The sequence below is a fragment of the Siphateles boraxobius genome, unplaced genomic scaffold (assembly GCF_051911475.1).
Source record: "Siphateles boraxobius isolate OS27281-9 unplaced genomic scaffold, OSU_SipBor_1 35, whole genome shotgun sequence".
Taxonomy (NCBI): Eukaryota; Metazoa; Chordata; class Actinopteri; order Cypriniformes; family Leuciscidae; genus Siphateles; species Siphateles boraxobius.
Window position 1 is genome coordinate 12,398,831 of NW_027508975.1, and position 22,314 is coordinate 12,421,144.

General features: G+C 41.1%; 1 protein-coding gene across 2 annotated transcripts in view; it reads left to right on the plus strand.

The window, feature by feature from the left end:
- The window catches only part of adcy2b (adenylate cyclase 2b (brain)), a 92,019-nt gene that overhangs the window by 18,643 nt on the left and 51,062 nt on the right, over positions 1–22,314 (plus strand). For both annotated transcript variants that reach the window (XM_077196424.1, XM_077196425.1), the window contains exon 2: positions 15,021–15,218. In XM_077196424.1, coding sequence (XP_077052539.1) covers positions 15,021–15,218 — 198 coding nt within the window. The remainder of the gene's footprint in view (positions 1–15,020; positions 15,219–22,314) is intronic.

A 22,314-nucleotide genomic window follows, 5' to 3' on the forward strand; every position in this document is an offset into this window, starting at 1 on the left:
TTTGTTGACCCTCTCGCCTGCACACAAACGCCGTTTTCACGGCGACCCAGAAAAATCTCAAAAAGTGTATTTAATGTCTGGTCCGGCTAATGCCGTCGGTGTTGTAAGTGTAATGAAAGTGCCCACGCCCCAGTGTTCACCACTACACATAAACACTCCGAACCTCGCAGAGCACACTCTCATGAAGCGCAGAAAAGCCGCTCGAGTGTTGAATGTAAGAAATGTGTCCACAAGTCTGTGCCCACTATCTGCCCGCTCTGTTACACGATCAAGAAAGCAGGTTATGAATGTAAGTCTCGTGCCCGCCAGAGTGCGTTCACGCTTGCTAACACTAACCTCCCCCCGGGCTCCGCCCGCGCGTTTAAGTGTTATCACAAAATGCAAGGCATTAATAAAACGCTCCCCATCCATTATGATCGGGGCGTCAAATACACTTAAGTCTAGTGCCCGCGCTCATGCTTACAGGAAGCTTTTCCGCCCGGAGCGCTGCTCGCGCGTCAAAGAGTGAAAAAAGGATGTTCCCCATCCCTTATGATTGGGACATCTCACATAAATCAGCCGGTCTCGGCTTTCAGCGAGCAGCCATTGCCCAGAACCGAGAGCGCGCGCGCCGTGCTTTCGGCTCCGGGTCAGTTTCACAAAAGAAAGCAGGTTATGGATGTAAGTCTTGTGCCCGCCAGAGTGCGTTCACGCTTGCTAACACAAACCTCCCCCCGGGCTCCGCCCGCGCGTTTTAAGTGTTATCACAAAACGCAGGGCATTAATAAAACGCTCCCCATCCATTATGATCGGGGCGTCAAATACACTGTAAGTCTAGTGCACGCGCTCACGCTTACATGAAGCTTTTCCGCCGGGAGCGCTGCTCGCGCGTCAAAAAGTGAAAAAAAAAATGTTCCCCATCCCTTATGATTGGTACATCTCACATAAATCAGCCGGTCTCGGCTTTCAGCGAGTAGCCATTGCCCAGAACCGAGAGCGCGCGCGCCACGCTTTCGGCTCCGGGTCAGTTTCACAAAAGAAAGCAGGTTATGAATGTAAGTCTCATGCCCGACAGAGTGCGTTCACGCTTGCTAACACTAACCTCCCCCCGGGCTCCGCCCGCGCGTTTAAGTGTTATCACTCAACGCAGGGCATTAATAAAACGCTCCCCATCCATTATGATCGGGCCATCAAATACACTTGTAAGTCTCGTGCCCGCGCACACGCGCTCACGCTTACAGGAAGCTTTTCCGCCCGGAGCGCTGCTCGCGCGTCAAAAATGACAAAAGAATGTTCCCCATCCCTTATGATTGGGACATCTCACATAAATCAGCCGGTTTCGGCTTTTCAGCGAGCAGCCATTGCCCAGAACCGAGAGCGCGCGCACCGCGCTTTCGGCTCCGGTTCAGTTTCACAAGCCCGCAAATGGCGGGGGTCTGAACCCGGAGGCCATTCGCCCCCTAGCGGCTCACATAGCTGCGTGGGAAACTATCCCAGGGATTTCAGAATGGGTGTTGAGCACAATAAAGCAGGGCTATACACTTCAATTCATTCGCCGTCCCCCGCGCTTTCAAGCCCGGACCGCGACGATAGTGAATGCGTAAGTAGCACACCTACTTCACGCAGAAATAGCAAAGCTGCTGTGCAAAGGGGCTATAGAAAAGGTACCGCCTTCTCTGAGCGAGTCAGGCTTTTACAGCCGATATTTTCTCGTACCCAAGAAGGACGGAGCCTTCAGACCTATCCTAGATCTGAGACATTTGAACTAAGTGCTTGCGAAAAGACCGTTTAAAATGCCTACGACCAGAAAAATCCTCGCGCACGTTCGCCCGAGGGATTGGTTTATTTTTCTAGATCTGAAGGATGCCTATTTTCAGATTCAGATAGCACCCCGTCACAGGCAATTTTTGAGATTCGCCTTCGACGGTCAGGTATATCATTACATCGTCCTGCCGTTCGGCCTGTCCCTGGCACCCCATAGATTTACAAAGTGCATGGACGCGGCGCTCGCCCCCCCTGAGAAGTCAGGGGCTGCGAATAATGAACTATCTGGACGATTGGCTGATATTGGCACAGTCAGAGACAGAACTGCTATCTCACAGAACAGTGCTTCTCAGTCATCTGGAAAGCTTGGGTCTCACGGTCAACTGGACCAAGAGCTCATTACTGCCCAGCCAGTCAATTTCCTTTTTAGGAATAGCACTGGACTCGGTGACCATGACGGCTCGTTTATCGACACAGTGCGCGCGCCGTGTTCGCCACCTAGCCGCATCTTTCAAGAAGGGCAGCTTTCTCCCTTTGAAAACATTTCAAAGGATGTTGGGCTGTATGGCATCAGCTGCAGTGGTGCTCCAGCTGGGCCTACTGCGCATGCGCCCGCTCCAACGCTGGTTGAATGCTCGCGTGTCCCGCCGAGCCTGGGTGTCTGGCGGCCAGAAAATCAGAGTGACTCAGGCCTGCATAGCAGCTCTGCAGCCCTGGTTAGTGGCCAACTGGTACCAGCAGGGAGTAATGATGGGAACCATCTCTTATCGTAAAGTCATCTCGACAGACGCGTCCAACTCGGGTTGGGCCGCGCTGTTCGAGGGCAGACCGGCCTTTGGCCAGTGGTCAGACCAGGAGAAGGGTTTTTCACAAAACTGTCTGGAAATGATAGCGGTCGAGAACGCGCTGTAGTGCTTCCTCCCGTTCATACAGGACCAGCATATTCTTGTCCGCTCGGACAACATGTCTGTGGTATCCTATGTAAACCGTCAGGGCGGTGTCAGATCCAGAAATCTCTGCAATCTGACGGAACGCCTCCTTATTTGGTCTCAGATGCACCTGCGCTCGCTGAGGGCGGCGCATGTGCCTGGCCATTTGAACGACAGCCCAGACAAACTGTCCAGGGACAATGTTCCCCCAGAATGGTCCCTGCTACCCCAAACGGTCCAGAAACTGTGGCGCCTATTCGGCAGAGCGGAAGTCGACCTATTTGCGTCAAAAGACAACGCTCAATGTCCGACGGTCTTTTCGAAGGACGAGGATGCGCTGGCCCAGGTTTGGCCCAGCCTCCCGCTATATGCTTTCCCTCCGGTCTCTCTGTTGCCACAGGTGATCAAGAGAATGAGGGAAACGCGCCACTCGGTGCTCCTCATAGCCCCGCGTTGGGAGAATCAGATTTGGTTCCCGGAACTAGCACGGCTGTCACATACAGCTCCGTGGCCGAATCCGGTGAGGGCAGATCTCCTCTCTCAGGCTCGCGGCACGATCTGGCATCCCCATCCAGAGCGCTGGTCTCTGCATGCATGGTTGATCAACGGGTACTCGTTGCCCTGCCAGAAGGAGTGATGAACACGATCACGCAGTCTAGAGCCCCTTCCACGAGAAGGCTCTACGCGTCTAAATGGTCGGTGTTCTCTGGATGGTGCACCGACAGGGGTCTGGACCCGCGGACATAAGGGGTGGCGCATCTGCTCACCTTCCTACAAGAGCTGTTGGATAAGGGAAGGTCCCCATCCACGCTCAATGTATACGTGGCGGCCGTGGCAGCGTTCGCAGAATTGACGCACGGCCAGTCATTGGGAAGACACGAGTTGGTCATCCGCTTCCTTAGAGGAGCTAGAAGGATGAATCCGCCGGGCCCCCCGTCGGTTCCCAAGTGGCATCTTTTATTGGTCCTCGAGGCCCTGAAAGCTTTTCCATTTGAACCACTAGACTCCGTGGGGTTGAAATATCTATCACTGAAAACCGTCTTTCTGACTGCACTGTCGTCAGTAAAACGTGTAGGGGACCTGCATGTGCTGTCTGTCAGCGCGTCGTGTCTTGAGTTCGGACCGAATGACTCTAAAGTCATCCTCAGACCTAGACATGGCTATGTCCCTAAAGTGATGGGCACTCCATTCAGAGCGCAAGTTATTTCGTTGTCAGCTCTCCCAGCATCTTACAGCGAAGGTGATGTGAATCTCCTCTGCCCTGTCAGAGCGCTGAGGTTTTACATTACGCGCTCCGCCTCCTTCAGGCGTTCGGAACAGCTTTTTGTTTCGTTTGGTGGGCGCACCAAGGGTCTCGCCTCCTCGAAACAGAACCTGTCCAGATGGATAGTAGACGCTATAGCGGCCGCTTACGCGTCAAAAGGACTGCAATGCCCTCTGGGCATCAGCGCTCATTCCACGAGAGGTGTGGCCTCTTCGTGGGCATGGTCCAGTGGAATTTCTATCCATGACATACGTGTAGCGGCGGGCTGGAGCTCCCCGTCTACCTTTGTCAGGTTTTATAACCTAGAAGTTCCTGCCTTGCAGGCTAAACTGTTGTCAGTCTGAAGGAGAGGTGTATTCTGCCCAGATCTCCTGCTCAGATCACTCTCACATGACTCAGCTCTCCTGGTTGAGCTGCACTAAGTAGGGTATGTGCCATGTGCCTATACAGACCGGCGCGCTGCTCTGTATTCCCTATGTGTGCTTATGTACAAGTGATGGCCCGCGTGGCTGGCCACCTTATTTTTTCCACTTATGGGGTTCCCCTGAAAGCTCGGGGTCTCATGTGGATGCTTGACGCGCACGGCGTTGACAAAGTGTTCCCGTAGCGTAAGCTAAACTTACGCAATAAGAGAGAACCTCTCGTAAGAGAACGATACTCGGTTACTAACGTAACCTCGGTTCTCTCTAGAGAGGGAACGAGTATTGCGTAACCGGCCGTGCTTGCGCCATGAGCGACTTCGCTTCCGTCGACGAAAACCAGGGAAGTCAGCCTACAGCCCCTAGTGTTATACGCTAAGCCACGCCCATTCTGGCGGGCTGTGACGCTATGAACGCGCGGGCGCCCTTCATTGGGCGTGACGTCACGCCGGGCTCACTGGTAGGCTGCAGCAGTTGCCCGCAGGGCAGCCAATGAGCATGCGAGATGGCCTGCTCTAGGTCTGCTAGCTGCTGCACTGCGTTGACAAGGAATACAAAATTAAGGATAATTTTTTGGCTTCAGTATCTCGAGAAGATGAATCTTTCCCGTAGCGTAAGCTAAACTTACGCAATACTCGTTCCCTCTCTAGAGAGAACCGAGGTTACGTTAGTAACCGAGTATCGTTTTACATACTGTCTTATAAACTTGCATGTTTTGGCATTCAATGCAATAGACTTGTTTGAAAATATTGGTTTATAAAGAAAACAGAGATGTTCCTAATTCCGAGTATGTTAATTTTTGTGTACATAGGATGTTACTTCTACTTAACTCTTTCACTGCCATTGACGGAAATTTACATTAATCCATGTTTTCACGGTTACGCGGTAGGGGGCGCTACAAATATTCTGAGGACCATGAAAATGTTGTGAAAATGATCAAAAATGCTGGTTCTAAAGTCAGATATGAATTGCATTAAATAATAGATCCACACACACAAAAAAGTTTCATGTGATTGGTTTCTTTTAAAGAAAATAACATTTATCAAAATGTATTTTATACTAAGTGTAATACAAATCCATTTAGATATTTACTGACATACTGCTTGAGGCTTACTGATGTAATTCTACTTTATTTGGATTACTTTATTGCACAATGCACATTTCTTAATATTAAGCCTTAAAATGGGTTTAATATCACTATTAATAAGGATAGTATAATCTTTGTATAATATCAGTCTTTTAATGCAAGATAGTTCAAGTGTACCTAAAGTATACTTGCAATATTTCCACTTTAGCACAATCAAATATACTTAAGTATATCTATGAACTTTTTCTACAGCACTATTTCTGGACATAAGTATGTCAATGTATTTGTAGTATATTTAGCATAAAATAAATGTATTTCAAATACATTTAATATATTTATTTTTCACTAGGGAATATAGCTTGTGTGTCAATGCTTTGGAAGAATGATAAGAGTATAAAAAAATGCATGACTCTATAATCTTCCACAATACAGGTGCACAGCTGTGGAATTATATACACACATTGTAAAATGTATTACAATAATCGATTATTTTTTCTTCTGCATTTTATTTATTTTATTTTTGCACTGCTATCATGAGATAATGAAAGTGTAGCTCATGTATTGGGAGTTAAAAGACACACAATGTAAGTACAATTTAAGTTTGCATTCTGCTGACGGTCAGTGGCATGTTTTGCATTTTTGTACCATCAGCAAGTCTGCAGGGCTGTGAAACCACAGAAAAAACACACAAACCATCCCTAACTCACATTAAACTGAGACACTCAGACAAATGGTCTGGGAGTGGCTGTGGAAGGGATAGTGCTGTAACAAAAAACGCCCATGTGTGCGTCTCGTTGCCTTTGTGGCCCCTGCAAAATGGAGTTGGTCTTAAATGGACTTAAATGGGCTCAAATGCACAATCAGCTGGCTACATGAGCTCTGGCCCTTTATAACGTGAATAAAAGAGACTGATAGGAGCCAAGTCTGATTCATGCTGCAAGGCATGAAAGAGTGATGAGAGTAGAGGGGCTTGTGGGGATGGGCTTAAAAATAAGGATTTTAAGACTAATCATGTTTGCAGTGAATCAGTACCTTGATGTAGTCGTTTAATTATAATTGTACTGGAAAGAGGAAGGGGAATGTCAGATGGGTGCACATTGTTGGTGGTGTTTGATAAGGCAAGCAATTTTATTGCATATTGGAGGGTTAGGGATTTAAACAAACCCTAAATATTAACCCTTGGAGTGTAACTTGTATTGTTTATGCTATAGAGATAGTATAATTTGTTGAGGATGGGTGTGATATTATTTTTATAAGAAATCAGGCTCAAGATCAAATGAATAAAAATTCTGGACAACAAAAATCAACATAGAATATGAGTTTTTATATACTATGGGCACTTTTGGCCCTGGGGACTAGACCTCTCTTAAAATACAATTAATAACATAGAATAAAATTGTCCTCTCTGTAATTGTCATTTTGTTTGTCTTTGCTTTGCTTTGTTTTTAAAAATGTTGAACATTTCCACCACATCTCAAATAATATTCTGTGATGTAAAGATGATTGTGTTTATAATCATTTATTTGTTTATAATTTGTTTATAATAGTTTAACTTTATAAAAATCAACACCTGGGATATAAGAGTGTAAGTCGAAGAAACATGCTGCAGTTATGACGTATTTTTAGGTTAGGTCAACTTTATTATCCCCAAGGGGCTTTTTGTTTCATAGCTAGCAGTAAACCATGCAATCAGCAAGAACAAACACATAACACCACAACACACAAAAAGAAAAGAAGAAAAAAAAGTTTTGTGCATCATGATAGTATTCATAATTGAAAAAAACTTATATGAATTTTGAAGCCTAAACACAATCACCAGAAGTAGGCCTAAAAAGCTGAACATGAAAAATCCTATAAACAAACAATGCCACGGTCACATGACTATAGCTCTTTCAGTCTTTATTTAAAAACATTTTCCCTGAAATTTTGAGTTACAGTTTGCAAGAGCACGGTGATGTTGTAGAAGTGGACTAGTGAGTGGATGAGTTTACCTGATCACAGTGATGGTGTTTAATGTCCCCGTCAACCTCTGTAGTCCCATTTAACCACTTGTTAGCAACCGCCTTTTTCAAGACAAGTAAAAGTTTTAAAAGAAAATCACAAGGCGGTCTAACTGATGTATTTTATGTCATATATTGTAATAAAATGTGAAATATCTTGAGCTTGTGTTCACAACCGACTTTATTTTTGGCATTTAAACAAAAACCCATTCAAAACCCCATTGAATTCATAACGATGGAATCAGACATGCTAAAAACTCCTTTCCAGGTTTTGGCCTACAAAAATATGTCATCCCTGCAGCACTCTATTGTCCTAGGGTAGTAACAACCACCCAGAACCAGGGACGGATTATGGTGATGATGTGCTCTGGGCACGGATGTCTCAAAGGTCCCCTTCACCACATTGTGCGGCTTTTTTTTTTTATTCATATCAATTCATTCTGGGCATTGTATGCAATACCTGCTCTTCCTCTCATCTCCTTCTATCTTTCTTCTCTCAGTCTCTTTATCTTGACCTGTATATCTTCCCTTCCCAAAGCTGAGCTTTGATTGATAAAGTCTTTGCAAACTGATTATTTCTGTCGGTCGCTTAAAACTTCCATCTTAAAACAGCTGTTTTGCCTCTTATCTCGCACTGTATGTTCGTTAACTGAAGCGTGAAGCACGTTGCACTGGAATTCGCACTCGGCTCGCGCTTCTGTGAACATAAAGCCCTGAAGCCTACTGTGATTAGATTGGTCTTCTGGTCACTTGTGTTTGAGTGGGTACGGCCCTGATAATGGCACTAATACGCGAGGAGAGAATGCACACAATAATCTGTACTTTAACACAAAAATTTGGATTATTTATGTCTCACCAGTACCTTATCAATATCTAAAAAAGCTTCTGACCTCTCCAAATCATATCACAGGAGGAAATTCCATGAATAATTTACATTTCTACATTTATCAGACATTAGTTCATGTGTAACTGTGGTTCACCACATTTAACATTATCTTAGAACAAAAACGTTGGTTTAAATTTACCTTAGCTGAGGGGTATCTTTCTCGATTTCCTCAGAGAAAGCGCTTCCACAACATAATCAAAATCCAGTTCCCTCACAAGATCGCATTCAATGGCCATAGAGTGCCGAAGTTGACGTCACTTTGTAGGCCAAAACGCGGAAGTGAGTTAGCTTTTTAGCACTTCCGGTTCCCTCGCCCTAAAGTCTATGGGTTTTTTTAATGGGTTTTTGCTATATCGCCTAAAATTTGGTCTGTGGTTCACAAAGCCTCTAAATATTTTCATGTTTTGATCTATGACATAAAACACACCAGTTATAATCTGCTTGTGTTTTTTTTAACTTTATTGTGTCTGCTTGTGGTTTTTTAAACTTTATATAGGCTTCAAAATGTATACATTTTGGATTAACTTGTAAAGATTATCTGGATAGACAAAACGTGTAAGGGTCACAACTCTTTGTTGAACACCGATCTTATTTTTTGCGATTTTCCAAAAGTCTATGGGGAAAATGCATAGCTTTTCGATCGAAGGAACCCATGCGCCGCTAACTTCCGAGTTGACGTCATAAGTTCGGCACTCTATTAAAGACAGTGAAATCAGATGTCCTTGACACATTTTTCTTCTTAGTTCATTTTTCAGTTGTGCTTGCCCCATCTTCACTTGAAGCAGCAGAAACATTGTTGTTAGCATCAGCAGTGTTTGCATTTTTTAAAAAGCTGGAGATTGTTGGTAGCCTTTGCAGCAATTGAGCTTCTCTTGCTGCTTTGTCCTTTTTTTGCTTTCTTTTCATTGATCCACTTGGTTGTGGTTTTAAACTCATTTTTGTTTTGTTTTTCGAGTAACTATCTTCTACGCGTGACTTTATATTACTCAATGATTTTCACTCGCCTCTAGATGTCCTTCTCAACAGCGGAGCAATACATTAAAATGATTATTTGATTTATTTACCAGTTAATACTTTGCAACTGCAAAAAAAAAATCACATTATTCCACAATATTCAACACAATTTTACTGAAAAAATAAATAAATAATAATAATTATTTGAAAATTATTAATAATTATTTTTCAATTTCAAAATCAAGTTATAATGTTTTGTTATTTCTGTTCATGAAAAATTAAAGTACTTCTCTGTCTGTCTGTGGTTAATGGAAACATAAAGGGTGTGTTCCCTGAGAGTTCATTGAGATTCGATCTGCGTGCCAGAGTTCCCTTGAATTTGTAGTACTCCCTGGGGTGTCTCCTCTAATGGCTGGTGAGTCATACTGTGGTACAGGCATTATATTACAGCGAGTTTGCCAGCTCAATGCTCTCTCATCATTCACAAAACACACACACAGTCATCCGAACCGATGGTGCAACACCATATTACTGACATCTACAGTACCAGTATGAGCCAAACACACACACAACATAATTGAATTGGGGAAAAAAAAATAGTAGAATAGTTTTAATGATGGCCAGAGGATGAAGTCAATTCAAACCGAAATAAAACCTCAATGGCATATGTCATTAGACATCTCCAATAAATCTGCATAGAAATTGTAGCTATAATGTAGTTATTAAAATTCTCCCCTTTGACTGTATCCTCCTGCCACAGCTCTGTCTATTTCTGTCTCTGTCTGCTGTTGATGAACAGTCTGTAAGTGTGTTACTTTGAGCTGCACAGAAAACTACTGAATGGTGACGAGAGCTACAGGTAGAAAAAGACTTAATGAAAGGTCGTGGTGACATGCAAATATTTCATTCAGGTTTTGTTTGCCTCTTTAAAGTCAGCATGAAATTAAATTGACCATATATACTTTTATAAAAATTAACATTCTGTCATCATTTATTTAACCTCATGCCACGTTGTTATTATTAATTAAAACTAAAGCTATTAAAAATCTTCTCAGGTACTTGAAAAAAGTCTGAAAAAAAATATAAATACTACATGAAAAACTTAAATGAAAACATAATCATTGGCAGACGACAGTCCATGACATCACACTTAGAGTGCCTGTGAGTATAAAAGGGCACCTGAGCTACACGATAACAACTCCTTTGTCTGAAGAAGACGCACAGGCAAGCACCATGTATTTAGGTTTATGTTTATTATTTTGTTATTGTTGTTTCGTTATTTGTTATTATTTAGGTGTATTTACGAGACGCAGCGACTTTTCAAAATTGAAATTTGATAATGCGTCTTGGTATTAACCAATACTCACTTCGCAATACTGATGGAATGCCAGCCTCACTACTCACTAGACTGTGAATATGCACAACATAGAGGGCATAGCATAAATGAACTCTATGGATTTCTCAGCCGAGAAAAACAGTGTCAACCCCATGGGCACATCCCATGTGCTTATATGGTGGCGCTACTCCCTAAGCCAATCCACCCTGATACTAGGAAAGATCTACAAGCTTCTATGCTCTACAGCAAGGGAAGTCCCGGCTGTTACACTCCCTTGCAGACCTCAGCCCTATATGGCCCCAAGAGCAGAGCTTTAAAGGGAAAATAACCAACATAGCCTCAGCTAAGCCAGGCACATCGTACCAGTATTTTGACAAGGCTCTTAGGGAGCTGCCTACCGTAAAGAGCATTTCCAACTACACCCTTCGGTACTACCCTACGCAGGGGAGCCTCTACTCCATTTTAATGACCCTAAAGTAATTAGGTGAGAACAGCTCGTATCCTGGCTTGAGAAAAGGCACTTCTCCAGGACTCACTATAGTTAATGGCTGACTATAGAATGCTACAATAACAATGAGGTATAGCATCGGCGATCCACCACTACTCATCAGTGTTACTCATCAGTAACACTGATCATCTGGAGAGACCTGTAGAAGCACCTCACCAAAGGGGAGCATACATCCTTTCTTACAGACCCAACAAGAGTTGGAGGTAAACATACCCGAGGGACTCTTGTGATTAGCCCATCATAGTTCCATTCACCCTGATCTACTCTAAGGGGTTATTGAACAGCCTACCAAAGGTGCAAGATGCTAAAAACCTCAGTAATAGACCAATGGATCAGTATAGACCAAGAATGGGTAACCACTTATATTCCTGCCCCGGCTGCAACCTTTGGTATTGCCACTCCTCTAAAGTGGAGCATACATCCTTGTCCTAACTCAGGAAAGGGAGGCAAACTAGAGCAGGACACATTGCTGTTTGCCTAATAGCTCTCATCACCCAGGCTCTAAACCCCAAGGAAGCCGCAGTGGAGCTTAGACCCTACTTACAGGGCTATGAACTGAGAAATCAAATTTCCATTGATCTTTTGACATCGAAGAGGTTATTGTGCTATTAAAACATCCTGTAAGTTTCAGAACTCAAAACTTCCTTGTTAGTCCAAAAACAGCTTTTATTGAAACCAAGCTCCGAAAATGACTCTTTTAGAATTTGGTCACATTATGACAATAGTGCGACGAAAGATTGCCTCTGTAGAATCAGATCAATGCCTACATCTACATCATCACATCCTTGGTCCCACTCACTGGCGCATTAGTGAGATGAGGAGAGAAGAGAGATACAGGATTACTGGACTAATAATAACATTACCTTCCAAAGGGTCATAATGCTAGTAAAGTGTTTTTTTTTATTTTCAACTATGCAAATGTTTCAGTAGAGCATTATGTGTTTGTTCAGTATGTTTCACTGTGGATTCTTTGGTAAATCAGTCGCTATTTCGGCATAGACTTTGTAAGCAGACTTTTGCTGCAGGAAATGGACTCCACAGTAATGCCACAACATTTAAGTAACCGTGTTAATTCTTATGCCTAATCTGTTATCAGGGATTTCTGATATGTAATGATTCATGTAATCTGCAGTCAGATAGCCTGTCAAGCCAGACCTGCATCAAGATGTTAGGTCTGGGAACTCCCAATTGGCATACCTCAATCCGAGGGGCGGGATAAACGGTTGTCTTTCAAATTCCCTCTGCATGCAATAGGACAGCACTACAACCAACCAGAGCAACGAACGGCTGTGGCTGAGTGAGTCCCATGCGTTTTTCCACCAGCAGAGCTAGTTGATATATTAAACTTTTGCCGTATCCGGTCGTCAAAACTTCGAACACATCTTCCTTTTTTAAGAATGACTTAAGTGACGTTCTCTTAACTCCAAATCATCCAGAGTCATGGCCAAAGCCGATTCGAAAGACCGCTGTTCGCCAGCAGCATCTTCTTTGTTTTCAAGTGGTAGCAGGGAATTCAAATCACCTATGGAAATCACGCGGAACCGTCACAACTCTGCCGTCATTATGTTAAGCCCGCCCACCAACTCTATACATGATGTGATTGGCCTGACCAGAGTTTGGTTTTTCCAGCTCGAATGCCAACGGAGAGTTGCTAGACCACACTTTGCTGCAAAATAATTTTTGCTGCCGCTAGGGTGCGTCTAGATTTCTAGGCTAGCAGTCAGACATTCTTTATCTCAAAATTGTTTATAATCACTGGCGCTGTCAATCACACAGTGCGAGTTTAACAGTGACTGAGTTCTGCACTCTCATCAAAACTCACGTTATAATCAATGACGCTGTCTACACTGTACAATGAATCTCTTTATTTACATCATGTTTGTACTGTTAGTTATGATAAAAAGCATTCGTGGGTTTGCAGAAATCGAGTTGCAATGACGAGATCACTGCATTCACGTTGGGAGACAATATAGCCTGGCTCCGCCCTCCTACGTACTTCCGCTCAATTTTCATTTTCCTTCAGTACTAGTCTGGGATTGTGCTGTAGTCTTTGGTTTTCTCCGATCATTTTTTTACCGGAACAATCAGCGAACAGAAGGAGTGGCTGAAAACGATGACGTGATGTTGTGCGTTATTTTAAGTTGAAGTTCAGTAATGGCAGCGGAGAAAGATGTGAGGGAAGCCATTCGATCCGTTGGCAACGCTGCCGAATATCAAGAAGTTAAAGCCCGAGCAAGAACAATCTTTGCTTAGTTTTGTTGGTGGACACGGGGTTCGGGAATAGTTTGATTTTTCAGCTTGCTCTGTTAGTGGTGAATGAGTTGGCTAAGGCGAACACTAGGCATACGTCATGACCAAATGTTAGCCAGTCCGATCGCTGAATTCAATGCATAATCAGCCAAAGTCCGCATATTCATGCGGGGGCCGCATTTTTTCAAATACGCCGCACTTTCGCCGCATAAATTGCCGATTTCCGTGCAAAATATGCGGGGCTTGCATGATTTCATAATCCTTGCATTTTCGTTGCAAAAAAAGTCACATACGTATATCTTAGCAGAAAGTTGAAAAATGTTGCGTTTGCTTCACACAAGAGCAGCCATTTCCCCCTGTTTCCATGGGAACGTTATGAAGTGACGCAAATGACGCAAAGATAAAATAAGTAGCATCTAACAGAAATTACCTGCACACATGGGGTGTTCGAGGCGCACATACAATATAACACTGCAGACAGTTCAACAGGGAGTGCGCAGCTCTTAAAGGGGCCACACCTTATTTACACTCGTTACAGTCTGAAATAAAACAAGATGAGAAATTAAATATTCCCAGCACTTTCTATGATGTAGTATGCTTGCTTATCAAAGGAAGTAATAAGAAATTACTCTTTACATTAAGGTAGTAGCCTAGAGAACAGGGTGTTGGGGGAATCACTTTTTTTGTCTTTTTCATCAAACCGCAGTTTTTGCAAGTTCCCGCAATTTCATCGCATAAAATTGCATAAATATCCCGCATATTCCATCGCATTTTTAAAGAAAACAGGCCGCATAATCAATGATTTTTGCCCGCAACAATCACAAAAAAACTCTGCGTTTTCCTGGAAGGGCTGGTTAGCGACTGGTTATGGCAGATCCAGAGTGACTCTGGGCAGATCCAATAGTTTAGAGTCCATAAAAGTGGTACTTACTGTATGAGTTTTCATTTAAATGAATCAGTCCATCTGGTTCACAAAATCTGTCTGAATGATTAATTCAAGTTGGACTGATCTGATTCTCAAGTTAAACTCAATCTGGTTTCAGCTCCCTGGAGGGAGCTTGACTACTACTTTTATGAAATGCCCACCTAATATATAAACCAATTCTGAGTTGATAAAATCAAGTCCTGCCAAAAAAAATTTAATTCCATATCCTGTTTAACTCAAAAATATGACACATCATGGAAGTGAAATGGGTTGCAAATGTTGTTTCATGTTGTATTTAATGTGCATTCATCATTTGATAACATTTTATGAGCATTTTCAAATAACCGTATTCCGATAGCAGTTTGAGTGCAAATATTTTTTCAAATGTTAATTGTCCATATTAATTAATAATTCAACAGTAAAAAAAACTACTATCACACTCTGACAGAACCATTAGGTTAATGGAAAAGTTTGGGCTAACATAAGAGGTCGAGAGCCTACGGTTAGGGTCACAGTTAGTCTGTTTCACTATTTTGGCATTGAATCAGAAAAATCTTTCAGTTGTTTGAATTGAATCCTGCTGTAAATGTGCGAGTGGACTGTACCTTGTCTTTTTTTAATCTGTTCTTTTTAGGCATATCTCAATAAAATGTTCTATTCTTTATCAGCTAATGAATGCATGAGTGAATGAGCCATGGACTGTCATTATGTTTCCACAGAAAATGGAGGACCACATGGCCTTCATCATGACTGTGCCCACAACTCTGGCCATTTTTCTCGCCATCTTCATCCTAGTCTGCATCGAGTCAGTCTTCAAAAAGCTTCTACGCCTTTTTTCCCTGCTCATCTGGGGCTGTCTGGTTGCCATGGGTTACCTCTTTATGTTCTATGGTGGGATCATCTGTCCATGGGACCAGGTAAGACTTGAGTGACAACACTTTCATAGCTCTCCATTTCAGTCTTCAGTCATTTTAGTCATTGTTCTTCAGTGTCTGCCTTTGACCTCTATGGCTATTACTCCTAATTTACATTTTATCATACTGAAGCGCCCAGAATTCAGTATTCACTATTCATAAAACACAACTTGCATCAGTACAATATATATGTAGATGTGCAAGTAAATTGCTTATATGGAAAGCACTCTACAATCATGCAGATATTCACTAACTTGGCATCATTTTCTTTTAGTCATTTGAACACTAATTCATGAATTTTAGCGTGTGAGCTGTTCTGCGCACTGAATCATTCATTAGTTCATTGTACACCGCTTAACACATGAGTCTGGCTAATGATCGTGACACAATCTTAACATAAATGCATGTCTTAGAGTAATTGTGACAATCGGCACTATTTTTGTCTGCCTCGACATCCATGAAATTAATCGGGTATTAAATATTGCTTGCCTTGTTCGAACACTTGGCTTTTTTCCCTTTTTTTTTTCTCTCGCTCTGCTCTATTAGTGAGAAAGAGGTGCAATCAGCTTAGCCACCACTCAACAAGCTGGCAAAAACGTCTACAGTTTGGTTGTCTTTTATAAACAGCTCTTGAGTTATGGTGTTACAGTGGCTGTAAGAGGAGAGATCGGCTGTTCGGTGCAGGAGTAAATGTCCCTCGCCATGAGTCACCCGGGCTATTTGCTTGAGAGGACTTAATAACTTGGATAGGCTCAGTGATCTGGAAATGATGAGATATGCATGTACGACACAAACTGGCTCTGGATCAAAGGATGGCAACATTTCACCAGGAGCTACTTTAGTAAGAGCTGGGTGGCACCTACATGACATCCATTTTAAGCTGTCGGTTATAAATTATGCCCACTACCCTGGAGAGATGTCATCAGAAGTGAGGTTATGGATACCAAGAGTCTGTTAATGAGTGACCCAAAGCTGTAGTTGTGTTATCTGATTGTGTTTCTTAATAGCTGTTTTTTTATTTGTTTTGCTTTGCTTTGCTTTTTGCTTTATTTTTTCTTTTTTTTTTTTTTGCTTTTTTTTTTTTGCTTTTTTTGCTTTGCTATTGTGTTTTTTTTTTTTTTTTACCCAATCCGTTCCCTCGAGTCGTAAATGCCATGTCACCAGGAGTTTTGCTAGGCATGTACTGAAGATCTGGACTACAAAGCTTTTTCTAGATAGCCCTTAATGGTTTACAGTCACAAGGGTAAAGGTGAATTGCCTTTGACTCTGATGTTCATGGGTCATTTAAAGACAAGCCACAATTCTGGTAAAGCAACCACCATCAGCGCCTGAGCGAGTCGATCATGTGGCTCCGCCATGTGGCTCCGCCTCCGGCCTCTGATCACCTTGCTCCTTCTCGGCTCGTCGACCCTTTCGGTTTCGTCTTAGCTCCTCCCTCCTTCACCAGACACCCTCGGCCTTACGGCTTCACCGGGTTCCCTCATCCCACCGGCTCCCCCTTGGTCAGTCATCACACTACCTCCACCACGGATTTGCGGATCTTCAGCTTCCTCCACCCCTACTGGTGCAGCACTCTCCTCCTTCCCTTCAGGTACACCTCGGCCCTCCATCACACCGGCATCTTCTCAGTCCTCGGGCACTAGTGTTGGGCGATATGCTCCATTTTCATATCGTCCTATCGTCAGCCTGTGAGATCGGTGATGCACGATATTATCGTGAGGGGGGCGGGGCTTACTTATTTGTTTATTAACTTGCTTATTTACTCATTCATTTGCTTGTTTTATTACTTTGTTTTGTATACAATAATCTTTTTCTATTTTGCTAGCAAAAGTGTTTATAAATAGGCTAGATCAGGTTATTTCCCGGTATGGTGAGGTAAAAAAAGATCCTAATCATTTTTGTATCCGACTCAGAGTATTTCAACATGTCAGCGGGAAATTTACGGACACCCATTATCCTTTAATGGCGTTACAGATGCAGCATTTTGACTGTACTTCTGCTCGAGATGAGAACACATTTTAATAATTTATTGGGTCAAGAAATAGTCGGAGTTTGCGATATATGTCCTCCTACCAGTGCTCTCTCTGTCTGGATGCACTTCACAAATACGCACTTCAATAAGCCCAAAGAACGCGGGTTAATGTGTTTTAAATGCCAGGAGAATCTAGCTGAGTCGATCGGTTTATACTTAAACTTATGACTTGACTCCGATAAAGAAAAACAGGTTAATTCATTTACATGACCACATGCATTGTCAGTTTATTCAACATAATTAGGTTAAGAACGTGCATGTAAACGTGCTCATTAACTGAAAGTGAAAAGTAGAAACGGACTGAGCTTTCAGCATCTGTCGCTGCATTAACGCCGCATTCTCTCAGAGGCGACGATGGATATATCGGTATAGCAACTATCTTAATTTACTGGCTTAATATTTCTCTTGTGGACTTACATTAGTGACAGTAGAAAAATTAGAAAAATATTTCTTGTTAAATAAGTGTTTGAAGCTTCTTTTGATTTTCAAAGATGGCAGAGTTCTGCTGTGCTCGTGAACTAAAGACTGTTATTAGGCCTATATCATTTTAGTTATATTATTATCGATATTAATGATATTTAGTAATTGTATTGTTTTTAGTGTTATTAATGTCATTAAAGGGTAACTAAACACTAAAACAACTTTTTTTAGTTAATGATCTGTAAGAATGGAGCTTCAAAAATGCTGTTCATTGATTCCAGTAATTTTTTTGACATTTGGGTTTAAAGTGTTTTAATTCTACAATATATGTTTTAAAAACGTCTGAGTGCTGCCCTCTTCAGGTTGAACGGTGGCTACTGCAGTTGAATTTTCCTATTGGTGGTTGCGGTGGTTCGTGACGCAGCCATTGTTCCATACAAAGAGATGCATCTCAGGTGTACGCCCCCCTCCGCTGGGCTCTGCCCACTTTTCCATACATTTTAATATTGTCAGTGGGTGGAGTCAGGCTCTGACCAGGGGTTTAGTTACCCTTTAAATATTATGCTAAAATGAAGTAAATAAAATGCTTTCTCAATTCTCAAAAATACTTGAAAAATTATTTGTCAAAAGGCTAGATAATTTAATTAACAGAAACAATATACTAATGGACAGCCAGTATGGAATTAGAAGCGGCAGATCAACATCTATGACACTTATCGACATAGCTGAAAGATTAACAAATTGTATTGAAAATAAAAACTTTGCAGTGGGGATTTTTATTGACCTGAAAAAAGCTTTTGATACTGTTGACCACAAAATTCTGTTAAAAAAATTAAAAAGGTATGGCATAAGAGATGTGGCCTTCAATTGGATAAAAACCAAATGGGTAATCACCGGTCTGTGAGCCTTAATAACTCAGTTTTAGGCCCAAAATTGTTTATCCTATACTTAAATGACATGTGTAAATTATCAAATGAGCTAAAGTTTACTATTTTTGCAGATGATACAAATATTTTTGGATGTGGGCATAACTTACAGCAGATGATGGAAATGGTCACTAATGAAATGAATAAATTAAAATGCTGGTTTGATTAAAATAATTTATCCTTAAATTTGAATAAAACTAAATTCATGATATTTGGAATCCGTACTATTAATATTGATGTTAAAATAGTAATTGATAATGAATCAATTGAAAGAGTCTATGAAAATAAATTTCTGGGGGTTATACTTGACCATAAACTCTGCTGGAAGCCACATATAAAATATCTGTTCATGAAGATGGCCAGGAGTATTGGTATACTGAGCAAAACCAAATATATCTTGAACTGACATACATTACATACTCTATACTGCACACTTATTTTACCATAGATGCTGTATTGTGTGGAAGTTTGGGGAAATACCTATAAAAGTAATTTACAAAAAAAAATAAACATTGCAAAAAAGAGCAATTAGGATAATAAACCACATTGGGTTTTATGAGCATACCAATCATCTGTTTTTAAATTCACAATTATTGAAATTTATGGACATTGTTACATTCAAAACTGCGCAATTTATGTTTAAAGTTAAAGAAAATAGCTTGCCTTGTAATATACGTGTGATGTTTCATGAAAGAGACGGGAGATATCATTTAAGAGGACATTGTGTGTTCAAACAACCTATTGTGCGAACTACTGTTAAAAGCATGAGTGTTTCGTGTTGTGGGGTCACCTTATGGAATGGACTGAACAATAATATCAAACTGAGTCATAATATCATTCAATTCAAAAATAGATTAAAGAAAACATTATTGGAACAATACAGAAATGAATAGACCTAGGAATGGAATTGTATTTTAAAAGTATTGTTGTTTTGTTGTAAGTTATTATAAGACCTGAGAGAGTATGTGCGGTAATTGCATATTTGCATATATTGCAAGTTGTACTAATATTATTTTCTGAAACATGGGGCAGGATTAAATAAGCTAATTGCTTCCTTCTCGAACTAATCGTTTTATTTATTTAAAAAAAAAATATATGTTTTGTTGTTAAATTTTGATTGTTTGTGCTTTACTTGTGTTTCTTAATTAAGAAAATAAACATTTTGCTAATGTGCTATGGAAACAAAATAGGCTACTGACGATCAACAATGCCGTTTTCATCTAGGATCTGTATAAGAATGATGCGTCTGTTAAAACAGATTGATATCTGGACCATGCTGCTCAAGGCTGTTTTGTGTTGTGTCGGTACTGGTATAGAGTATGGATCACTGTAGCCGTGCTAAACTGTGCCAACTGCTGAAACTGTTGAACCTTAGTTAAGTTAAGAATCTAGCGCCATCCAGAACCCTATTGTGATGAGCAGATACACAGGTGTTTTTATCAGGGCACTGCAATATAAATTACCCCCTAAGGTTGGTGTAGTCTGGGCCAACATTGTGTGACTGAAGGTTTAGCTCTAAAGGGCACCAGGTGTCTAACGTTTGAAAAAGCCAACTAATAAAACTTCACATACGTGACGGGAAGAACTAGTCGGGTTCAGGCGAACTGAATAAGCTACCACCTAATTAGGACTCAAAGTACTCCAGCAAAGTACTAATTAGCAAAGAGTCTAAGTCTAAATGAATAGCACAGTAGCCACGTCTACCGTAGTTGAAGACTTAAATAGCTCTATTAGCCTATATCCTATTTAATTTCCTGTTTTTGACTGTAGCCTTTTAATCTACACACTATTCCGCTCTCTGGTTATGCTCTTTGAGGTGAAACATCACTACTGTAGTCACACAGCCACATTACTTGAGTGCTAATAAGCTATATACTTGCAGTTGTTTTGCAACACTTGTTAGAAAAACTATGGAGTCCCTGACATTGTCACCAGCATGGGTTGAGGTACTATTGGAGATGAAAAGCCCTCACTGTTCCTCACAGAGGTCTGTAATGTAGGCATCATTAACCCACAGCAGCAGTTCTCCATTAGAGCCGCCCATTAAAAGCCAACAGCATTTTTGTGTTGTACAGAAGAGAGAACATAATTGAGGTCAGAGCCAGCAGAGAAACAAAAGGCAGCCATACTCATTTTACGCCAACCTTGCGCAAACTCTGAGAAAAGACCACTGAAAACACGGACAGCCCCGCGAACCCCCATTTCCCACAGTTTGGTGTTGACAGAGGTGCCGATTACATGCATTATATGAAGGATGTAAAGGAATGATGGGGAATTAATGAAGTGATGAGAGAGGAGGCAGACTTTGAGTCACTTTTTAAATACTTTTTAAGGAGAAGGGCAAAAGGAAAATGCCTCCTTCAGATAAGCTGGCTGAGTAAAATCTGTAAATCAGTGGCAATTGCTCTGAGATGGCGCAGGATGCATGTTGTGCGACATGGGAAGCAGCTTTTAGCAGGATTGCAGACTGTCAATTCTGGTAGTACATTTTAGTTATAATGTTCTAAATTAGACAAATAAATGACTCATTATAATTGAATATATATATATATATATATATATATATATATATATATATATATATATATATATATTGGTTCAGAGATGCTCCTCTGCATACCTTTAGATTCTGGGTACAATTTTTGTTGCGGGTCCAAATGACCCTAATTTGATTCAGTACAATTCATGAAAAATCACACTATGAAAAACAAAAAAACATCAGGTAAAAACAGTAAACCTTTAATATTAATACTTCTCACAAATTAACAAATGAACAAATTGACCTGCAAACATCAAAATCCAGTATTTCCAACAACTTTTGCATTGGTCGAATTGACCCACAACATTATACAAGGGATAGCTACTTGGTTTTGAATAGCAAATATAAACATTTTTACAGTTAATATTCTTGTACATTGTGTTAAGAACAGTATTTTAAGTGATCACTGTGATTTTTTTCACTCATAACAGTACAAAACTATTGAGATTAACAAGATCAAGATACATTTAAATTATTAATATTAATAACTTTTAAATATTTTTAGTTAAGTAAAACTTTGCATTTCACATAAACACATCTATGTAAAATCTATCAAATAATGTGAATATGTTCGGTATGTTGTTAATAATATCAGTACAGTAGTAAGTCACGGTGATACACGCACAGCTTTCTAAGAATGACCTAGTTAGCACTGCCACTACTGTTACTGATATCTAAAATTTGCAGTTTTATACGGTTACATAAATTTGCTGCATTGTCACACCAATTGTTAAATAATTTAAATGTTGGGTAAGACTTTATTTTGATGGCCCCTTTAGACATTCGGTTTACTATAAGTAGCATTGCACCTACATGTCAACTAACTCTTGTTAGAGTATTAGTAGAGTTAGGGTTATGTGCAATGTTTGTCACAGTATGCGGATATGAACCCAAACTCAGACAGTAATAAATAAAACACGGAATTATTAAACAGACAGAAAACAAAGACCCGCGAGGGGGCAAACGAACGTTGACAAGACTAGACTAATAAACTTAACAATAACATGAGACTAGAACTAACAGGCAGGATTCAAACTCTGATCACGAGAATACACAGCTCACAGAACAGGATGAGAAGATACAAAACGAACAAGCACCGAGTAATAAACACAAGGACCTTAAATAAGGGACATCATCACCAGGGCACAGGTGACACCGATGAACAATCAAGACTAACGAAGA